Below are 20,245 nucleotides of genomic sequence, written 5' to 3'. Positions count from 1 at the left end.
CAATGCAATCAATTCTTCCGTCACAAGCTTCAAAAGTTCAATCTCAAACATACTAGTAGTACACTTTTCATCCAATCACCTAATTTTCTTCATTTCTAATTATTTTTCTTTTTGCCTAAGTTATTTTTTGTAATGTTTATTTGGTGAATAAAGAAACGCAAAATTTCTGATATTTATGATGTCTTATATATAGACATGTCGTAAGAGAAGTGGAAGAAATAGTGGGCGGAGTTACTGAGAGGATATATAGTAGAAGTAATGGAGGAAGTGATGAGAGGTGTCTCGTGTGTCCTTATTTTTACGGACATATCTCACCTTAATCATGACTTAGTCTTGCGCCCTTATATGATAAAATAGGCAGATCAAGCCATTTGAAGGGGGTCAATCGATGAATCGAGTCCATTTCTAAAATCTTGAATTTCGCCCAATACAATTGTATTTGGATAAAGTAATAAAAAAATATTGTTAATATTTTGGGTTACTTTTATAAATTTAAAAAGTTATTGTCAACTATAAAATTTATAAAATAGGAACCAATTGCAATTTGGTATTTTTTAAAAATTTATAGGGACCGAATTGTGTTTTTGGGAAATTTTAGGGGCTAATTATAAAATTTTGAAAACTATGGGTACCAGCTTGAAAAAATTATAAGAACTAATGTGACATTTGCATTGAATCTAAATAAGGAAGAAATTTCAATTTCCTAGTTCTGAGATATTATTTAAAATTTCTTAAACTTATCTCGGATCAAATACTTCACAATTTTTTTTGGGAGTTTCTACGCTACATATGAAAAATTTCAATGTAACGGTACATTAGATGGATTAATTAATAAATTAACAATTATTTTATAAATTAAAAAATTATTTGTCGATCATTATATTTTAGAGATGATAATTCTATAAGAAAAAACACAAGTTCATTGTTTTATAAGCATTATACTAATTTTTTTACATTTTTTCATTAAAAAAATCAATAATAACTATTTTGAGTGATAAAAAATTCAAAAAAATATAAAATTTTATTTCTTCTCAATTTTGATAAATATTATTTAGTTATTATAATATTTTGAATGATAAAAAAAATGATTTCTTTCCAAAACCTTATTTTTCTCTTTTTGTGTGTGTTTGTATGGTTTGACAAGAATCACAAACATAGAAACTTGCTTATCAAAAAAAAAAAAAAAAAAAACAAACATAGAAACTTATCGAAAACAAGAACAAGATGCAGATGTAGCCACGAATCATCAAAAATAAAATGGTGCTTCTTTCTTCGTTCTGTTCCTTTTCTCCAATTCATTCTTCTTCTTCAACGTTTCCAAATTCTGCATTAACATATTCAAATTACAACTCAATCTCCAACCTCAGAACTCAAATTCAATCCTCTGCTTCTTCCACAAACATTTGCACCCAAAAAATCGACACCTCTTTGATCACCATCGCTGAATCTTTCTACGATGATGAACTCTGGGCTGCTTCCTCCCTCCGTGTTCGTTCCTTTAACGAATTCCGTCCTGACACTTTCGGAGTCCAAGTGAGTTTTCCATCTCAACTATTCTTTTTTCAATTTTTTAAATATTGAATTTTAGCTTAAAATATGGTTTCTGGTTACGAAATTGCAAAAGGGTATGTTTGAATTGTAATAAAAGAGTGAACTTTAGACTATGTTTGCCAAGGCCAAATTGTTAGCTTATAGCCAATGACTTATGTATAAGTTGATGTATGATCAAAATAGAATCGTTTGGTAATACCGTTTTTTATGAGGTTATAGTGTTTTTTGAGATGCCAACAGTAGCATTTGAGTTTATAGCTTATATTTTCTCTCATTTGTACCTTCATTGTCTTGATTGAAAAAAATATATTTTTCTATTTCATTTTATATTTACTTAGTTCAACGACTAATTTTACCAAACAATTCAAATTCAATCGGCCAGTATATCTGCTACCAGCTAACTTATCCGCCATCTGTTACTTGTTACTTTTTACCAAACAGAGCCTTATACAAAGCGCTTTTCGTGTTTGTCAAGTTCTGTTAGGATCATGCGAAGTACTTGGCTGAGCGTGAGTTTGAAGCGCTTAAGGAGCGTATTTCAGGGAAAAAGATAGGTTTTAGAAGAGTTTCTTGCATTAATGCTTCACTTCCTTTGTCTCATATATCCGGCCTCTATGATGATTTATGTTCTTCATGTAAGGTTTGTTTATTTCCTTGATTTATTCAATGCCAATGTGTTTCGTTATGTAGATGTCTTTATTGGTCTTTGGTTTATTGTTTCTTAACAAAATTAATTGTGTTTTAGTTAAACTTTTTATAGTTTTCTGCCAATGGAGAAGACAGGATTGTAGTTGGCTCTCTTGATCTTAATCAGTGCTTGAATCTTTCTGATGAAATTGTAGGGACGAAGCCAGAGGTATTTTCATATATTCTAGATTTTAGTGTTTGTTTAGATTGACTTATTAGAGTTTATCTACTGACGTAAGCACTTGTGAGATGTTTGGGAGAGCTTATGGAAACAGTTTATGGCATGTCCATAAGCTGTTTTCAGCTTATTTGCATAAGGTCTTCAGAATAGATTATGAAAACAACTTATATTGTATACAGGAACAAATTGATTTTTTTTTTTTTTTATCCTTTTGTTATAAAAATAGCTTATACATAAGTTACTTATGTATAAGTGCTCATGCTATAAGCGTTTTATTGAGATGTTTATCCAAACATAGCCTAAATCTGTATGTTGTGTGTGTGTGTATTATGTCTTAACTTGCTTTGGATGGTAAAGTTTTGATACGAAAGTTGATAACTCTTCTATGGTGACTAATTTGTACAATGCTTCATCCATCTAATTGTTTAATGTTTAACTATCAGGCCAGCGGAGCTGATACTACAAGGGCATACCTGAGTAATGTATGTGTTGCGAGAGAGTTGCATAGAAATGGTTTGGCCTATGAACTTCTTGAAAAGTCAAAATTAGTTGCTCGTAATTGGGGTAAGAAACAGTGTAGCACTTAACTGCTACATGAATTTTGCTGCTGTTGTTTTCACTGCCTTGAAAATGGTTTATTTATGCACACTTTATTCCAAGTGCCACTGTCATTAGCAATTAGATATCAGGGAATTCGTTAGTACTTGTAAGTTTCGATCTTGTGCATTAAAAATGCTTTGGCACTTTGTTGTTGAACTTGATTAGATATCAAGGAACACTCTTAGTCGTTATTTCTAACTATTTGTATTGAAAAGGAAAATAAACATGTGTAGAGACTAGAGATTAGAAGACTCACAGAAGTACTGGTGAGGACTGAGGAGGGTAGATAATAGGGAATACTTAAGAAAATTAGAAGTTAAACTATTAAGAAAGATGTTGAGTTAAATTGTATATCTTTGGATATGATCCCTGACCGGACCTAATGGTGTTGTTCAATCCACGTAGGCTGTAGTTGTCTATTGGTTTGGTTAGTGGTGTGGTTAGGGATAACTTAAACATACAACATGTTTAATAATACAACATGTTTAATAACTTATTCAAAAAAAACATGTTTAATAAGTTAAGGTCATCTGCAGTCTATGAAAATAATGGCATGGACGTTTTTATTTGTCTGCTTGTAACTTTGTAATGTCGATCAACCAAATTCCATATGATCTTGGTCATGAACATAATGGGTTGCTGCCAAATTAGTCAACAATGATATGACTCTATAGCCATTGTCAACAGGTTTCCAAATATTGTTCCATGAGATACAAAAATTCTGTCCAGAATTGGCTGCACCAAAGTTTGGCTTGCGGTAGGGGGGGTTCATTTTCTTAAAACTATTATCTGGAGCAGCATTGAACTAAATTTGAAATTCAAACACCATTATCATCACATCCCCCTGGTTGATAAGATTTTTTATTTATTACCTTTTTGTGCCGAGAGTACCAAGCATCATATAAAACAATTTTGGTTGCTGTCTTAATCTGTTTCAAGTGAATTGTTGATATATTTATATTTGTTGAGGTCAAAGTAGATTCCAAGTTATAAGCATTATGTATAGTTGTCTGCATATTCTTGAGTCTATGAACTAGGAGAGACCTTGTGGTTTCAACCTGACGATAAATATTGGACATTTCTTAAACCAGAAAGTGGCTAAATTGACTCATCTTTTCTGTTTCTTTCAGGCATAACAGATTTGTACGTCCATGTTGCCGTTGACAACGAACCAGCAAAGAAATTGTACATGAAGAGTGGGTTTGTCTATGAGAGTGATGAACCTGCGTGGCAGGCCAGGTTTCTTGATCGACCACGAAGACTTCTGCTATGGATGGGTCTTTCAATCACCTAATTCGACGGTGTTGTTGGGTATCCTATGTTAATATGGTTCTGTCTATTCTTTTCAAGTTATTTTGAGAACATTCCCACGTTTCATCTTATGTTTTCCTTCCTTTCATTCGTAAGCCACAAGTAAATCTGGCGGCTGACAATTAAAGATCCAATGTAAGAAATGAATTATGAAACACACAGGGTTACTTTTTTCCTTTGATGATTATTTTTACCAAAAATAATAGTAATCACGATCAATCATGATCATGTCTTATCAATTTGTAGATAAAGTCTTGTATAATCACAATTCACAAGCTTAACAGGTAACTGTCAGCCACACATCCAATAAGATGATGGCAACTTGCAAAAACTATAGTTGGAAAATAGACTTGTGACTATTGCCTTTCTCACTCATTCTTTGATTCATCTTATCTGCTGTTATTTTTTTTTTTCTTTCTCGTTCTTGTCCTTCCTATGTGTTTTGACTCGACGATGATGCCACTGCTGTCCAACTTCTATCTGTAACTATATATATATTTTTTCTATCTCTCTGGCCCAAAAGCCCATCGCGTTGAATATGGTGTGCTCTCCGATGCGACATCACTATTACTTGGTTTGTTTAATCTTCTCTGCTAGCCACAGTGGTCATACTTCAAGCGTCTTTCTCCGATGAAACCTTTGAAGCAAAAAACTCCAGATTTTACCCATTCATTTTGTGAAGGTTGGGTCAATGACTTTGTGGTATACGGTTTCCATTGTCTCTGATAATGTTGAGAAGTAAATTGGATCTGACGGCATCATTTGGGATTTGTAGCCACCATTACAAAGGTTAATGGTTGGTGAAAAATTAACCTATAGCTAGGCATTTTTGTTGTTCTATATACTCTAGGACAATCTTATTTGTAAGACAATTAAGAACTATCTTAGTTCTACTTAATATAAGAAACATAATACTCATGTTAAGTGTATTCATTATATAATTTTACTTATACCTCTGCTTTATTGTTTGTTTTATTTTAACACAAGAAATTCACTTTTTTCCCATACAAATAGATCCATTAAGAATGTTAAGGATGCTTTTGGGGGAAAACGGGGCAATTACTACTATTAAGGTGGTTCATTGATTTGAGTTTTGGTAATTTGTTTTCTAATTTTTATATGTAGAATGAAAACGACCTTGAGAGATGTGGGTCATCTTTCTTAAAGAGAATGTAGATCTCTAAAATTATACTCTTACATAAACATTTACAAGCTGTCCACTGCAAAATTTTCTGGTAAGCAATACAAAAAATAGACACCACAAAGTCATTTCAGAGACATTTGAAATTACCACATTTAACAATACCCATGCAGTCAAGGTCTGCTAATGCTATCTTGTTCTAACATATACAACAATTGAAGCTTGAAGATCACGATCTACCTTGAAGTGAGCATTAAAAAATCTGTTTCCCTGTAGTAGAAATTTCAAATTAGAAAGAAAAAAAGTGTACAAATTGCCAGTATTTACAGCAAATATTAACTTGGGACAGTCGTGTAAATTACCTCTCTATAATCAAATGAAATTAAAAAGCTTCTCAACTTTTGCTCTTCTGAATCAAACAAAACAATGTGGCTGGGATGAGACCAATCTTTTGCATATTTTGACATAAAAGAAACAGGGTCCATCATATAGCGGTCAGACTCATCTAGGACTCCTTTCTCGTCACTGATGAAAATGATGCAACAACATCGATTATGAACTTATTTTAGTTTTGATTAAGATTTTAGAGGCCATTCGATAATTATTAATTCCAAACCTTGGCGTGCAGTCAAGAAATTGCATTGGCAGGTTATGATGCAGCATAGAATAGTATGGAGTAGCATGGCAAGGTGTTAGGAATAGGATACTTTTCACATTCCCTTGAGTAGCTTCGCTAGCAAGGTGGTACATGACATCCTCAGGTCCTCTCTGTTGAGAAAATAAATAGCATATATAATAAACATTTTTGTCTAGATTTATATACAGAAATAGGAAGAACAAACAGTAACAAAAATAAATAAATAATCTCAATACTTGGTGAAGAGAGAATAAGATACCTGATGAACCAAACTCATATACAAAGCCATTGGTATATTGGTAGCAAGCAAAAATAAGATAGCAACTGTCATCTTGGGAGAACATTTGTTATGGTTTTTTGAAAACTCTTTTCTTTTATACTCTGGGGATCCGACACCGGGATCGTCAATCACAGCCAAAGAATAACCAGAGAACATCAGAGCTATCGGAAGAACTGGCAAGACAAACCTGTATCTCAGTAATTATTATCATTAATCAAGTCAAAAGGCCGGGTGCATGTAAACATGCACATGTAAATTGTTCAGATTGAAATACCTGAATTCCTTGTGGCCTAATATGCTGTAGAAACACAATACCCATGCAAGGAGGCCAGAAAACTTCCACTGTTTGGAATAAATGATACCGGCTATACAAAATGGTATATGAGAAAAGATCATGACCGTAAATCCCTGAGTGAAGTACCAGTGCCATGGGTGAGTTCCATAATAGTCTCCGCCCGAGGAAAGAAAATTGAATTTTAGAAAATTAAGTGGTACTAGAATCCATGAGCCATACATAAAACGATCTAATAAGCAGGTAAGGCCAAGCACCAGGGTCCTGATAGAGTGAAACAGAAACGGGAAAATTACATATAATGATATAGAATTCTCTAAAATCACAAGTAACAATTAAGATCATTGCATAATGATAATGTCTAAAATGATTGAATTTCCATCCAATTGAGTTATCCAAAGTTCCCGTGGAAGGAAAAGCAATACAGAATTAAGAAAGTAAATCTACTGGGCACTTAGAATGGTTCTGAGAAGAGCACTTCTGAATCTGATAGCAACATAGTTCATTTTTCCATAGAAATATGATTGTTTTTTCTTAAGTAATTAGAAGCAGCGATTTTGAGAATTTACAAAGATGTTCAAATTGAATACAATTTAAATTCACCCTATTTTCTGACATGAAATTTCTGCAAACTTTCGAATAGAAATATCGAAGGCTAACATGGCAAACTGGCGTAATTTTAGATCCTTCCCGAAATGTCATGAAGTTTTCTGAGCACATTAGTGAAACGTTACATAGATCAGAATCAAATTAGAGCTTGTAATATTATAATAAATGATTTGAAAACATACCCAATAGGAGCCACCTCCAAAAAAACAAACTTCAGTCTGTCACGTGCATTATAAAGCTCGAGAAAGCCAACATACATCCATGTGATTGCACTTGTTGGCCGAATAGCACAAGCTAATGCTGCCACAAGTAAACCCCACTTCCTTGAAACATAGGAACTTTTATCCGAAGAAGATCTCATACAGGGCCAAAAATATAAAGACACCAGTGTAAGAACAGTCTCCAAGCTATTCGATAGTGTACGAGTAAAACAATAAAACACAAACCAATTTGACAACTGGGAAAAAAGCTGAGACATAGTTAAGGTATCTGTAAAATGCTTCTACATAAGAACTTCAAACATGAAACATTCTCATTCTATCCAATCCAATAAAATAAAACTATAGGATACTGTCCATTTTGCAACGGATTCACCAAAGAGAACTGCAGAGAGTTTGTACAAGTACAAATCACCAACAGCAGAGAACACAGACTGCAGTAACCTTGGAGCCCTCATCTAAGAAAAACAATACATGGAATTAGACCATGTTTGGATGAACTTATTTGAGTTTATCTACTGGCATAAGCACTTGCAGAAATAACTTATACATAAGCACTTACACCATTCAGAATGAAATATAAGCAAAATTTGACTAAATTATGCATATTAAAAAAGGGAGTTGATCACATTTAATTTATGAAATATCATTAACAAATTAAGTCTATTGCCTAAATCACTCTCCAATCTCCATAATTAATTTTTTGTTGGGTTACCATATTATAGGTACAGAGTTCCCACCACTGTTTAGCGGTGATTAATCTTCATCGGGAAAACTGCGGGGTACACAAGTTGAGTTCTAGCCTCCCGGCCGAATTTTCTCTATACACAAGACTAGATAGAGATCAAACCCATGATCACCTGCTTAAGTGGTTCAAGTCCCTTTCCTTGTCAGTTGACCCAATTATCTATTGTTGATAAATAAATATAAAAAGTTAAATTAATCTATCTATGTGTATTTTAGAGATACTATCATTAAATTAAATATAAGAAAAGAAGTAACATTTTTTCATATTTCATTCACAAAAAAAAAAAGAAAGAAATAAAATTCCCTTATATTTGATTCTGAAGTGTACTGAACTTAACTATAAGCACTTAATTAAGCTAGTTATTGAAACAAGTCCTATGAAGAAGCATAAATATACTAAACTATATAGAGTAGTTGTTTACCATAAACCAAGGAGTATCGAGACGCATTAGCGCTAGAAATTTGTAAAGAGGAACAAAGAGAAATGGATGGAAGTAGCTTCGGATACCCTGTTTCCATTCCCATGTTAAGTGACCATACCTGCAAAAAATAAAGTGTTACAATAAAATCGATTGATTAGAATGAAAAAGAAGAATGAATCGAAAGGTTAGTTTAGTTACCCGAATGCGATGCGATGCGCAACCTCGGGACCTTGCCAATGTTCATCTGGATTGAAGTAACTCTGAACTAAAATTGAATTCAGAATTCGAAATGCTAAGCAAAATGCGAAGATTCTTTTATGTGAAGAAGAAGAGTTCGAATATTTTTGAGTTTGGTGTTTTTGTTTATTGTTTTCTTCATCTTTGTAACTGTTGAATCTTCGTCTCATTGTTGGAGAAGTTTGAGAAGATGGATCTGAACCAAATTGAAAAGAGAAGAAGGAGAACAAGGTGAGGTTTTTCTTCTCAATTGAGAAATGAGAAAGAAGAAGAAAACAGAGGGGAGGTGTGCGACTAGTAACATTTTAAAAGGTGGGGTGACGCACAGCAATCTATAACTGAAGAACGGTACCAGCGGCCCAGCCCATTGAATCCACTTTCCTACCACTTATAAAAGGCAACTCAAACTTCACTTTTTGAACCCCATTCATTTCTAACAACACTGGAACATCAAAGAAACAGAGGAAAATGACATGGAGGTAAAGAGTGATTAAGGGAGAAAGGAGAAACCATCTTTAGCATCTTTCCATTTCTTATACTCTCTTCGGCTCCAAAGTTTACTTTTTAGATTTATTGTAAAAAAAAATGAATCTAAAAAGTAAATTTCTTATTATATATAGGACTAGGGAGTTGTTCTATATTAAGGTTAAAACAGAGGACATGAATTGCATGACTAGGCTTGCATGTACTTTGTTATGGGCTGGCCTATTATAAAAAAGGCATAATTAGTTAATTGGTCCCTTAAAGATATTTTAGGTTTCACAATGGTCCCTTAAAGAAAAAAAAGTCCGGATTGGTCCCTTAACTATATATATAATAAAAAAATATATATATTTTTGTCATCTTACCAGTTTCTCACGCGCCCTATGAGTTTTCAGTTTTATCCTTTGGCTACTTAAGTATCCGGTGTTATAAAAATAAGAAATTTGTGGAAGAAACACCCTATATGAAAATTCAAGATTTTAGTTGCCCTCTATTTAAGTAGCGGACGTTATAAAAATGAAAAAAAACCTTAACATGATTTTTTTTTTTCATTTTTATAATGTCTGCTACTTAAGAAGCGGACTAAAATAATCCAAAATAATATTATAAATATGAATACAAAAACGCATTAAAAAAAATGTGAAAATACACATAAGTTGACTTTAAAACAAGAAATAAAGGTTTTTGTAAGGTTTTTTTTTTTTTGAGATATTTATTTAACCTTATTTAAACAGTAGTTAGTATTTTTTATAGTTAATAAATATTATTGTACTATATTATAGGTTTTTTTTTTTAAAATTAAATGTACTATATTATAGGTTATATAATTGGAAGTTTATGCGTATTTGGAGGTTTGTGATCAATTTTCTAGTGGTTTATATCATTTATATATTTATAGGAAAACATTTGTGTCGTCACAACGATAAATAAAGCTTTTTTTGGACACAAATGAAAAATAGTATAAGAGAAAAAATGATTGTATTTTTTAAAAAAATTAATGGTAGAAATAATTGATTAATATGCATTTTATGGGTGTGCACTTGAAATAAAATTTAGTTTGAGATGTGACAACTCAAATATTTTTTATATGAAAAATATACTAACTCGTACCCTTATGTTCAGAAATTAGATGTGAAATTATGCATTCAATTTTTAAAAATTTAAACATTAACTTTTACAACATAAAATACTCTTATTTAAGCACTTAATTTTGTTTAAGCACTTTATTTTGTTGGAGGGTGGACACTGATGAAGATGGTGAGACTTACCTTTTTGTCTACCAAAGACAGCGAAAAGAAAGCTTATCTTATTTGTTTGTCTTAAATTATGGAGCTTAAGCTAACAAAACGTGCAATTTGAGATTAAAGAGAAGAGTCCACATACAAAATGCAAGTTGGTCGGTAGGTGCATTCCCCGGAAAAAGGAAATCATTGTTTTGCATAAAGTTAAGCATTTCATAATGTTAAAATAATCAAAATTGAAGTAATAGAACTTACTATTTGAAGATTAACTACTTGATCTCTTGGACATTCGTGCTCATTGTATTTTTTTGTTCATTAAGCAAGTTCTTAATTGGATAAATTATGTCAAATTAATTAGCTTAATTTACTACTACTATTTGAAGATTATTTCGAGAGCTTACTATTTCAAGATTAACAACTTGATCTCTTGGACATTTGTGCTCATTCCATTTTGTTCACTAAACAAGGTCTTAATTGGATAAATTATGTCAAATTAGTACTATATTTTGAAGATTATTTTGAGAGCTTACTATTTGAAGATTAACAACTTGATCTCTTGGATATTTGTGCTCATTCTATTTTGTTCATTAATTTGACTCTTTTAATATATCAAAATAGTTTATATTCTTGTCAAATGTTTATTGATTTGATCTTTCCATTAACATATGTTATACTTACGATTAAATAAGTCTCAATTTTATCCATTTTTTTATTATTAAAATAGTAACTGGTATTTTTACCTTACCGTTAAATTAATCAATATATTTACCTTTTTTTATATCAAATAGGCATTGTCTTTAAATTGATCATCGGCCACATAACACTTAAATTGTGTAATATTGTCCATGTGATATTTACGAGTCTATATCATAGTGTTAGAAAATGAATGTTAATGGAGAGACCAAATTAAAAAACATTTGTTAAAAACTAATTTGAGATATTAAAAAAGTTAGAAATATATTTGAGAGTGAATTATAGATACATGGACCAATCTAGCTAATAATTTACTCTTAAATAAATTATGTCAAAGTAGCTTAATTTACTATTTGAAGATTACCAACTTGATCTCTTGGACATTCTCCTTCGTGCTTATTGTATTTTGTTCATTAAGCAATATCCTTTTCTTTCTTTTTTGTCGAGCTTCACTAAGCAAGTTCTTAATGGATTAACTGTCTATTTTGGATTGTTTTATTTGAACTTATCTATTAGTGTAAATTTTGTGACAATGTTCCGGAGAATTTATGAAAACAGTTTATGACAATTTTCATACGCTTTTCAGCTTATTTTATTTTTTGATATAAAAATAGTTTATACAAACTTAAACATAAATACTTTATAATATGATAAACATTTATGCTATAAATTATAAATAAGTCATGTTTAACCAAACCCTCCAATGAACTTGAACAAATTTACTATTTTGTTTACTTGGAAGATAGTACAAATTTAGTAATAGGAACATTTAATAGTTACTACTTACCAATTAATATTAAAAGATTCAAAGATGTACCAAAATGAATACATATATAAAATAACATGGATATTAATTTCAGTAAAATTGGAGTTCATATTTTGCAAAAGAAGTAGAAATCTTAAGCATATGATTGATGGTTGTGACCCATGTCTTGTAACGACGAATATCATCCACCATGTCTATCTTGAAAGTGCCTTTTCTTGTTGCCAAAACAATTAGATAACATGTATTATCATCTTCACTTTCTGAACCTTTATACAGCTCCGCATGCATATTCATTATAATACCTATAATTAACAACCATATATTATATTTAAATCATATATTATTCTTGCATTCTAAGCTTTAATAAATAATTAATTGAGAGAAAAGGGAAAAAAAATATAAAGCACTTACTCTCCTTCTTGCTTTTTAGTAGATTATGCTTCCTCATCATTAGTACAACCTGTAGTTTGAGTGAGGATCATCACTCCACGAGTCATACTAATTAAAGTTTAATTAAACCATTAATGCTAGATTTTATTCCAATATTTATTTAGTTAATCTTAGGTTCAATACTATATATATATAGTAGTAAAAGTAACACATAAATTTTCCATATTGCTAACCTTGGCTTCACTGTTGAGGATTACAGACACTGATCTTGGCATGTACTTCCCTGTTAAGATATAATTGAAGTTAACCATTAATTAGAAAATCATATAATACCATTAATTAGAAAATCATTTTAATTCCTGATTCGAGCATGCAACGGTGTTAAAAGTCTTAGGGAAAATTTGTCACTCATTTGAGGTCCCACAAGACTCGAAGGATTAATCTTTGCAGTTGTGTGCAGATGAATTAAAAGTCGTACAAATTATTAGTTACAGGGTATAATAATTGGAATGGTGGTGTACGTACCTTCTGGTGATTCCACATATAGCTCAGCACCTTGTGCAAGGATCAATCTTCCTTTTTCAAAGTCAAAATCCAAATCATAGTTGTTTTCAATTGGCAAGATAGGGGATCCCCCACTCAATCTGTTCTTGCATCCTGTTCTTACTTTAAGTGTGGCTGCTCCTTTTAATGCTACAGTTATATACAACACTTTTCGTTATATATAAAATTTTCAAAAATAATTGACATAAATTAAAAGTTTATTTTCTATTGGTGGAGGGTCAAGTCGTGACTCGAGATGTTCTTTAGCCAAATATGGACCATTAAATTAGTCTTACATCAGATTTATCTAACGGTCAAAGTTTGACTAAAGACTGGTATAACGAATCTTGAGATAATTTTTAACTGAATTGGATTTTTTATAACCTTTCTAGTCAAAGTCAAAGCTCAACAATTTGATTAATTTGATAGTATTAAATAAAATTTGAAAATCCAAAATAATTATATTCAAAAAAGTATGAGTGAAAATAATAAAAATTACTACATGTTGCAGCTGCAGCAGTGAGAGTTAAGATATCACTAGCAGTGTTTGTGCCATTCATGGCAGAGCCAATAACACTTCTAAGATCTTCTTTCTTAGCTCCCATAGCTTCAGCAACTTTTGCACATTGAGCAGCTACCAAAGCAGCAGCAGAAGCTATTGCTGATTCTCTATCTTCATTTGTCTCATTTTTTGAATTTTCAGAAGCAATAGCTGAAAGTGCTGCTGCAACTCCTGCAATTGACATTGCTGCATGCACCTCTGCTCTTTGCAATCTCTGTTCTTCTTTCTTCTTCATTTTTATTTCCTTAAACCATTTCTTTATTGACATGCTTTTTAGTGGTAATATCTGCTTCCATGGCATCTACATGATATGATCATAATTGATGGTAACCATTAAAAAAAATGCAGTAAATTTTTTTACTAATTTCAAGTAAATTAACTAGCTAGCAAAGTAGCAATGCATGCATGTAATTTTCACTATGAAATTATTAAGAGAAAATATTACATTACATACCCATTTTTTTCTTAAACTGCAGCTATTGTAATTCAATTCAGGGTGCATAGCTTGCTGCATCCATATCCATGACTGAAAAAACAGAACATAGAAAAAAATATCTTCATAGGTCTTATCTTATTATGTGACAAAATATATGTAGCATCAGGTTGAAGGCATTTCTGAGTGTCTGGTACGTGTCTGTATCCGAGACTTGTATGACACTGAACATGTGATTACATTCAGTCACTTTTATTTATTCAAATTATCAATACTACCACAATCAGTATTGATCGTATCCGGTGTATGTGTTAATTTGAGTTAATTTTTTTCATAGAACATGCTATAATAATGGTTCTATTGTGTAATTTCTCACCTTAAGATCATTATTAGACTTCAATGGAGGCATAGACCTGAAATCAGCATCATCCATTCTAGCACTCTTTTTCATATCATGCAAATTTCACAAATATTGATCAAAAGTGAGTAGGTTGAAAAATAATAAAAATTGAACGTGACATGACATAAGATTAAGAATAGAAATTGACTGACCGTAGGATGAGCCATGATGGGACTACTAGGCTCAAATTGTTTGATAGGATTATCAATTAGAACAAGTGATCCATGTTGTGGCTCAGACTTAAGAGCTTGTACAGCAAAGTTACACCAAGCAAGTGAAAGGAAATCCATTGATTCAGGGTGTGCATCTGAAGGAGATAGATTAAAATCGAAAGACATGTTTTAATGTAATAAAATTCAAGAAACAAAGATTATTTTGGAATGATAAAATGAGTTGAAGAGGATGCAAATTCAGAAAGCATGCATGCATATTTATATTAAGTCATGAACCCTTTGCTAGCTAGCTACTTTGTATGTGATCATGCAATTATTGAATCTCAACCGTTGAATATATAAATATCAGAAAACTCATAATTTTTCTTTTTATATTTTGACAAAGACAACTCGTAGTTTTACTTTACAAAATTTATTTTAAGATATTTTTCCTCCTACATAAATTAATTATATACAAATTTTACCTCGGTTTTTAGAATGTAGTATGAACAAATATAATTTTTTTTATCCTTCTATTCATCGATAATATTTAAAAATCCACATTTAATTTAACTTTTTATTTTTTTAATGAACCAATTTATTATGATTTCATAAATTTAATATGATTAACTGTATAAACCGTCTGATAGCATCACACATTCTAAATTTTTCACTCTTAAACTGTTGTGGTACTAGCAAGTATGAAGTGAGTTAAGTCTCATATTAAATCGAAAAGTGGATGTTGAGTACTTTATAAATGAGATGACCTTTTATGCTTTAAGATTTTGGGTAAATATGTGGTGTTCAACTCACTTGTATTGATCATAAACCCAATATGGACGATCTACTGGACTATCCAACAGTGGTATCAAAATTGATGGTTCGACAAATGATTTGATTGACTTATTATATCAAAAGTCTTTATCACAAAAGTTGTCAGACGACATGTCCCGTTGAGCACAATGACGACGATACTAGTGTATGTGGCTGAAAAACTTTCACTTGAGGGGAACATAATGAATTGATGCTCATACTTGAGGAGGACGAAATTGTTATGACAAATATGAGATAAGTTAAGTCTCACATTGAATAAAAAAATAAATGTTAAGTACTTTATGAATTTAATACTTCAAAGTTTTGAATAAAGACACGGTGTTTCTCTTAATTATTCTTAAATCCGATGCGAAAAGATTATTAGCATCCCTTCATGACTTCATGACTTAGCAAGAACCGTCCATACAGTTGGAATTTAAATCACCCGATTTCAATCGATCAACTGTAATTCTGTTGACTACATGAAATCACCAAGCAGGATCCAAATCCAAATCCCTAAATTGCCACTAAAAGATCAATAAAGCTAAGTGTGATTTGTAAACCCCACTATTCTTGTCCACCTTAACCCAAAACACAACGAGTAAAAGATTGTTATTACTGTCCTCTGTTTGTCTGTTTGACACTTGTCCCACTAAGACATTTTATATTTCACATTTTTATAGTAAACTAGCAGGACACCCGTGCGTCCGCACGGGAGTCGCGGCGTTGCCGCTCCTCACTTGGTAAGATGAAATTTATTGGAAAGTAGATTAAAAGATAAAAAATAGAAATGATACAATATTTGGTAAAAAAAATAGAAAAAGAACAATGGTAAAATCATCACCAAAAAACCTTAGGTCTTCGTATTAATATAGGAATATAAATATAGATAATGTAGAAATTATGAAAAAATATAGGCTACCTTATTAATATATTAGTAAAAACATAGGTGTTGAAAAATCACAAAAAAACTTATGTCAATGTATTAATATATGAGTATAAATATAGTCTCGTAAAAATTATTAAAAAATAGGCAATCGTATTAATATGTTAGTGAAAATATAGGTCTCACAACAATCATCAAAATAATTAGGTCATCGTATTAAATATGAGTATAGCCAGTAAAATTGTAAAAAAAAATAGACAACTTAATTTTTATTTTTGTTACAAACATCTTAATTAATATATAATTAAAAGTATAAGTCCTGTAGAAATCACACAAACAAAAAAGTTTCCATTTAATATATGAGTTTAAATATAGGTCCCGCAGATGTTATAAAAGAACGGACAAACTTATTAATATGAGTAAAACACATAGGTCCTCATGTACCAAAAAAAAAACACACAGGTCCCCAGAAATCACACAAAAGATTAGGTTATCGTATTAATATATAATTATAAATATAGGTCTAAAAAAAATAGTAAAAAATTGAAAACTTCAGTAATAAGAGTAAAAACATAGGCCCCGTATAGGGATGACAATTTGACCCATACCCAGTGGCCACCCACAAAAAGTACCCATATATAACGGGTAGGGTAAAAACCCGCATTTTGGGTACGAGTACGTGTATGGGTAATTACCCACAAAAATGAACGGGTATGGGTGCGAGTACGAGTATCATATAATTTTACGAGTTATAGTCATATATTAATATGGAGACATAATCTTTCGCGTGAATTCTACGGGACTTATAAATTCATGTTACCTAATTACTTAGAGGACAAACACAAGTTGACATAACAAAAGTAGCATCATGTATGCATCATTGTTATTAATTGATCAATTGTATATGAATTTTGTACCAAGCAAGTGACTACATACAGATATTTTTAAAGTTCAAAAGTTGCTATAGTCCAATTACAAATATCTTATATACCAAACCTTTTTCTGGTGAAAAGGAATATTGAGCCATATGATAGAAAAATGGTATTACACTTTTTTCTTTTTATCGACAGAATGTTATTAATCTTATTGTACATATCTATTTGTGAAGTTGCTGATATGATATGATATGAAAAAGAGTTAGGGGACCTACTTGATATTGAAAGTGTTCATTACTTATAGATTTTGGTTTTAGAATAATAACACATGGTTAGCCATAATACAACATTGTTGGTAGGATTAGTATAAAATCTCACGAGGTCCCTTTCTTGTGGGCATCTTTAAATGAAAGCCATACACTTCAGGCTAATGATAAAATTAAAGATGCTATTCACATATCTTTTAAATATGTTCATATTTTGATTTAAAAAAAATGTTGGTATTTTAAAATGGAGTGCCGAGAGCCACGGTTTTTGCTAACTGCGGTTGAAACTTGAAACCATAAAAATATTTTCACTTTGACCACATATGACTTCGCTTCTTTTGTTTGTTTGTATAAATTAAATATTCTCCGTACGTAACAACATATATTAGAGTTGAATTCGAAACAAAGTTTTTTAAATAAGTTAGAAACAATTTTCTTATCATCTTCCAAGTCTTTTGGATTACTTTCCCGTTTTTCTATAGTGAAGTAATAATTCTTTTGATGTTAAATGTTACCAATATTTTTTTTTTGACAAAATGTTACCAATAATTCAATGCCAAGTTTATAAAGAAAAAATTGTTATTTTTGCATTTGGTAGAAATGATCGTTTATAGAGACATCACATTTTATATATAAAAGTTGAAGTTTAAACTTCGAACACTTTATTTATTTATCTTTAAGAGTGAATTCTAACTACAGTTATCTGACAAAAGATGCATATAAAATACTTTGAAATGACCTTATTGTTTTGACCAATAATAATTATCTTTTTCCATGAAAAGAATGTGTACATGTATTTTAATTTTTTTGTGGATACACATGTATCATCCGATTTGTCATTTTACGAGTGAATTCTAACTACAGTTATCTAACAAAAGATGCATATAAAATACTTTGAAATGACCTTATTGTTTTGACCAGTAATAATTATCCTTTTCCATGAAAAGAATGTGTACATGTATTTTAATTTTTTTGGTGGATAAGTACAGTGGCGGAACCAGAAAAAATAATTTGGGGAGGCCACAATTTTTTTTAATATACAAATTAAATACGAAAATAATATTATATATAAAAATATACCGTGTAAAAATATATGTTGGTCAAATTTGTGTTCAAATAAGATTTATATTCTCCGTACGTAACAACATATATTAGAGTTGAATTCGAAACAAAGTTTTTTAAGTAAGTTAGAAACAATTTTCTTATCATCTTGCAAGTGCTCTTGGATTACTTTCCCGTTTTTCTATAGTGAAGTAATAATTTTTTTGATGTTAAATGTTACCAATAATTTTTTTTGACAAAATGTTACCAATAATTCAATGCCAAGTTTATAAAGAAAAAATTGTTATTTTTGCATTTGGTAGAAATGATCGTTTATAGAGACATCACATTTTATATATAAGAGTTAAAGTTTAAACTTCGAACACTTTATTTATTTATCTTTAAGAGTGAATTTTAACTACAGTTATCTGACAAAAGATGCATATAAAATACTTTGAAATGACCTTATTGTTTTGACCAGTAATAATTATCCTTTTCTATGAAAAGAATGTGTACATGTATTTTAATTTTTTGGTGGATACACATTTATCATCCGATTTGTCATATCATCAATAGTGTTCATGTTCTGGTGAACATTCAACGGGGTTATATTATTGAAGAATGATGTTGTATATAGTTCTTTGTGTAGAAAAATACATAGTTTTCCGGTATGATCAGAAAGAAAAAATATATATCTTTCCCTTTATAATAATTCAGAGCTAGTATTTATAGGCATTTCCTCTTCACATTGTAGTGAGTCACCTTCTCCATTCCACCACCCCACTCCTTGTTGGATCATGGGAAAGTGGGCGGTTATTTTCTGCCTCATGCGTGATCATAGAGTAGTGGGGTGATATTTTCCTGATAGTGAGTATAATCATGGGAGGACGAAGTAGTGCTTCCTTGCTTGCTTGTAAAACAGAGAACAATTTCTTCCCGCCTTTTCTCTATTTGAATTCTTTGGACTTGGATGTGATGGACTGTTTGCTATTAGACCTATACAAAATATTTCTTGGATCGTCGTCCTGTCCAGTTCATAAATCTAAATATTGTAATTTTAGAGATAATTTTTATTTTGAAAGTTAAATAAAAGTTATTTTATATAGGTGATGCTTGATCAAAGAATTATCTATTATGACTCATAAGTATTATTGAGCACATAGTATATTGTCACCCCCCTAAATTTTACCTAAAATTAATTGAAGGCCAGTTGCAATAGGACCGGAACTAGTTTTCGTCAGGGCCATCAATCTTTTTTTATTGTTATATAATATAACTATCCCACACCCGTGCGATGCACAGGTGTTATGTGGTATTTTATATTATAATGTTGAAAAATTATTTGTATAAATTGTAACAATAAGTATTATAAAATGAAAATTATAATAATAATAATAATAATAATAATAATAATAATATAAAAGTGATGTACTTATCACTTCCTCCAACCAATATATATACCTATATGTATAGAGAATGAGTACGGACCATCAAAATTGAATGAACTGTATTTATTTTTTTGGTGGGGTGTGCCAGCCAATGCAATAGTGCAACGCATAGGCGACACACTAAAATTGAATGAAATATGATAATGATAATGGTTATTATATATTTCAATCTCATAACCTAACTTTTTGCATAACCTTCATTCTTCTCTAAAATTATAATGTAATTAAGTCAATAATGTATATCTTCGTATTTTTTTTGTGTGACTAAATTATAAACTCTTTGTTGTTTCTATGAAAACGGTTGACATTTAAATAGGATAAATATTGAAAGAGAATCCAA

At 30.9% G+C, this 20,245-nt stretch overlaps 3 protein-coding genes across 3 annotated transcripts; 1 reads left to right on the top strand and 2 right to left on the bottom strand.

Annotated features, from left to right (window-relative positions):
• Positions 1-1,103: 1,103 nt before the first annotated feature.
• On the top strand, positions 1,104-4,569 carry LOC123909807. The gene is made up of 6 exons (XM_045960719.1): positions 1,104-1,154; positions 1,197-1,533; positions 2,036-2,191; positions 2,312-2,407; positions 2,863-2,983; positions 4,150-4,569. The coding sequence occupies exons 2-6, from the start codon at positions 1,258-1,260 to the stop codon at positions 4,311-4,313; spliced, it is 813 nt and encodes a 270-aa protein (XP_045816675.1). The 5' UTR covers positions 1,104-1,154; positions 1,197-1,257; the 3' UTR covers positions 4,314-4,569.
• Positions 4,570-5,458: 889 nt separating this feature from the next.
• Positions 5,459-9,207, bottom strand: LOC123910210 (mannosyltransferase APTG1). The gene is made up of 9 exons (XM_045961294.1): positions 8,875-9,207; positions 8,677-8,794; positions 7,861-7,965; positions 7,472-7,758; positions 6,663-6,944; positions 6,368-6,575; positions 6,088-6,239; positions 5,834-5,996; positions 5,459-5,741 (listed from the first exon to the last, which is right to left on the bottom strand). The coding sequence occupies exons 1-9, from the start codon at positions 9,081-9,083 to the stop codon at positions 5,661-5,663; spliced, it is 1,605 nt and encodes a 534-aa protein (XP_045817250.1). The 5' UTR covers positions 9,084-9,207; the 3' UTR covers positions 5,459-5,660.
• A 2,831-nt stretch (positions 9,208-12,038) lies between these two features.
• On the bottom strand, positions 12,039-14,836 carry LOC123908575 (VAN3-binding protein). Its single transcript, XM_045959247.1, has 8 exons — positions 14,577-14,836; positions 14,401-14,466; positions 14,046-14,117; positions 13,532-13,892; positions 13,012-13,179; positions 12,720-12,769; positions 12,508-12,556; positions 12,039-12,398 (listed from the first exon to the last, which is right to left on the bottom strand). Exons 1-8 carry the CDS (start codon positions 14,760-14,762, stop codon positions 12,187-12,189), a joined length of 1,164 nt encoding a protein of 387 aa, XP_045815203.1. The 5' UTR covers positions 14,763-14,836; the 3' UTR covers positions 12,039-12,186.
• Positions 14,837-20,245: the final 5,409 nt, after the last annotated feature.

Source organism: Trifolium pratense, linkage group LG2, assembly GCF_020283565.1.
Source record: "Trifolium pratense cultivar HEN17-A07 linkage group LG2, ARS_RC_1.1, whole genome shotgun sequence".
Taxonomy (NCBI): Eukaryota; Viridiplantae; Streptophyta; class Magnoliopsida; order Fabales; family Fabaceae; genus Trifolium; species Trifolium pratense.
The sequence above is the reverse complement of the archived record's forward strand: the minus strand, read 5'-3'. Positions and strand labels throughout refer to the sequence as shown.

Excerpts from the sequence above, each read along its gene's own strand:
- LOC123909807 (XM_045960719.1), top strand. The coding sequence starts at position 1,258 with ATGGTGCTTCTTTCTTCGTTCTGTTCCTTTTCTCCAATTCATTCTTCT. Across the intron at positions 1,534-2,035 it reads CTGACACTTTCGGAGTCCAA|GATCATGCGAAGTACTTGGC; the intron begins GTGAGTTTTCCA and ends AAGTTCTGTTAG. Across the intron at positions 2,408-2,862 it reads TTGTAGGGACGAAGCCAGAG|GCCAGCGGAGCTGATACTAC; the intron begins GTATTTTCATAT and ends TTTAACTATCAG.
- LOC123910210 (XM_045961294.1), bottom strand. The coding sequence starts at position 9,083 with ATGAGACGAAGATTCAACAGTTACAAAGATGAAGAAAACAATAAACAA. Across the intron at positions 6,240-6,367 it reads ATATGAGTTTGGTTCATCAG|AGAGGACCTGAGGATGTCAT; the intron begins GTATCTTATTCT and ends TTTTCTCAACAG. Across the intron at positions 5,997-6,087 it reads TTTCTTGACTGCACGCCAAG|TGACGAGAAAGGAGTCCTAG; the intron begins GTTTGGAATTAA and ends CATTTTCATCAG.
- LOC123908575 (XM_045959247.1), bottom strand. The coding sequence starts at position 14,762 with ATGTCTTTCGATTTTAATCTATCTCCTTCAGATGCACACCCTGAATCA. Across the intron at positions 13,180-13,531 it reads CACTGCTGCAGCTGCAACAT|CATTAAAAGGAGCAGCCACA; the intron begins GTAGTAATTTTT and ends ATATAACTGTAG. Across the intron at positions 12,557-12,719 it reads TCCTCAACAGTGAAGCCAAG|GTTGTACTAATGATGAGGAA; the intron begins GTTAGCAATATG and ends CTCAAACTACAG.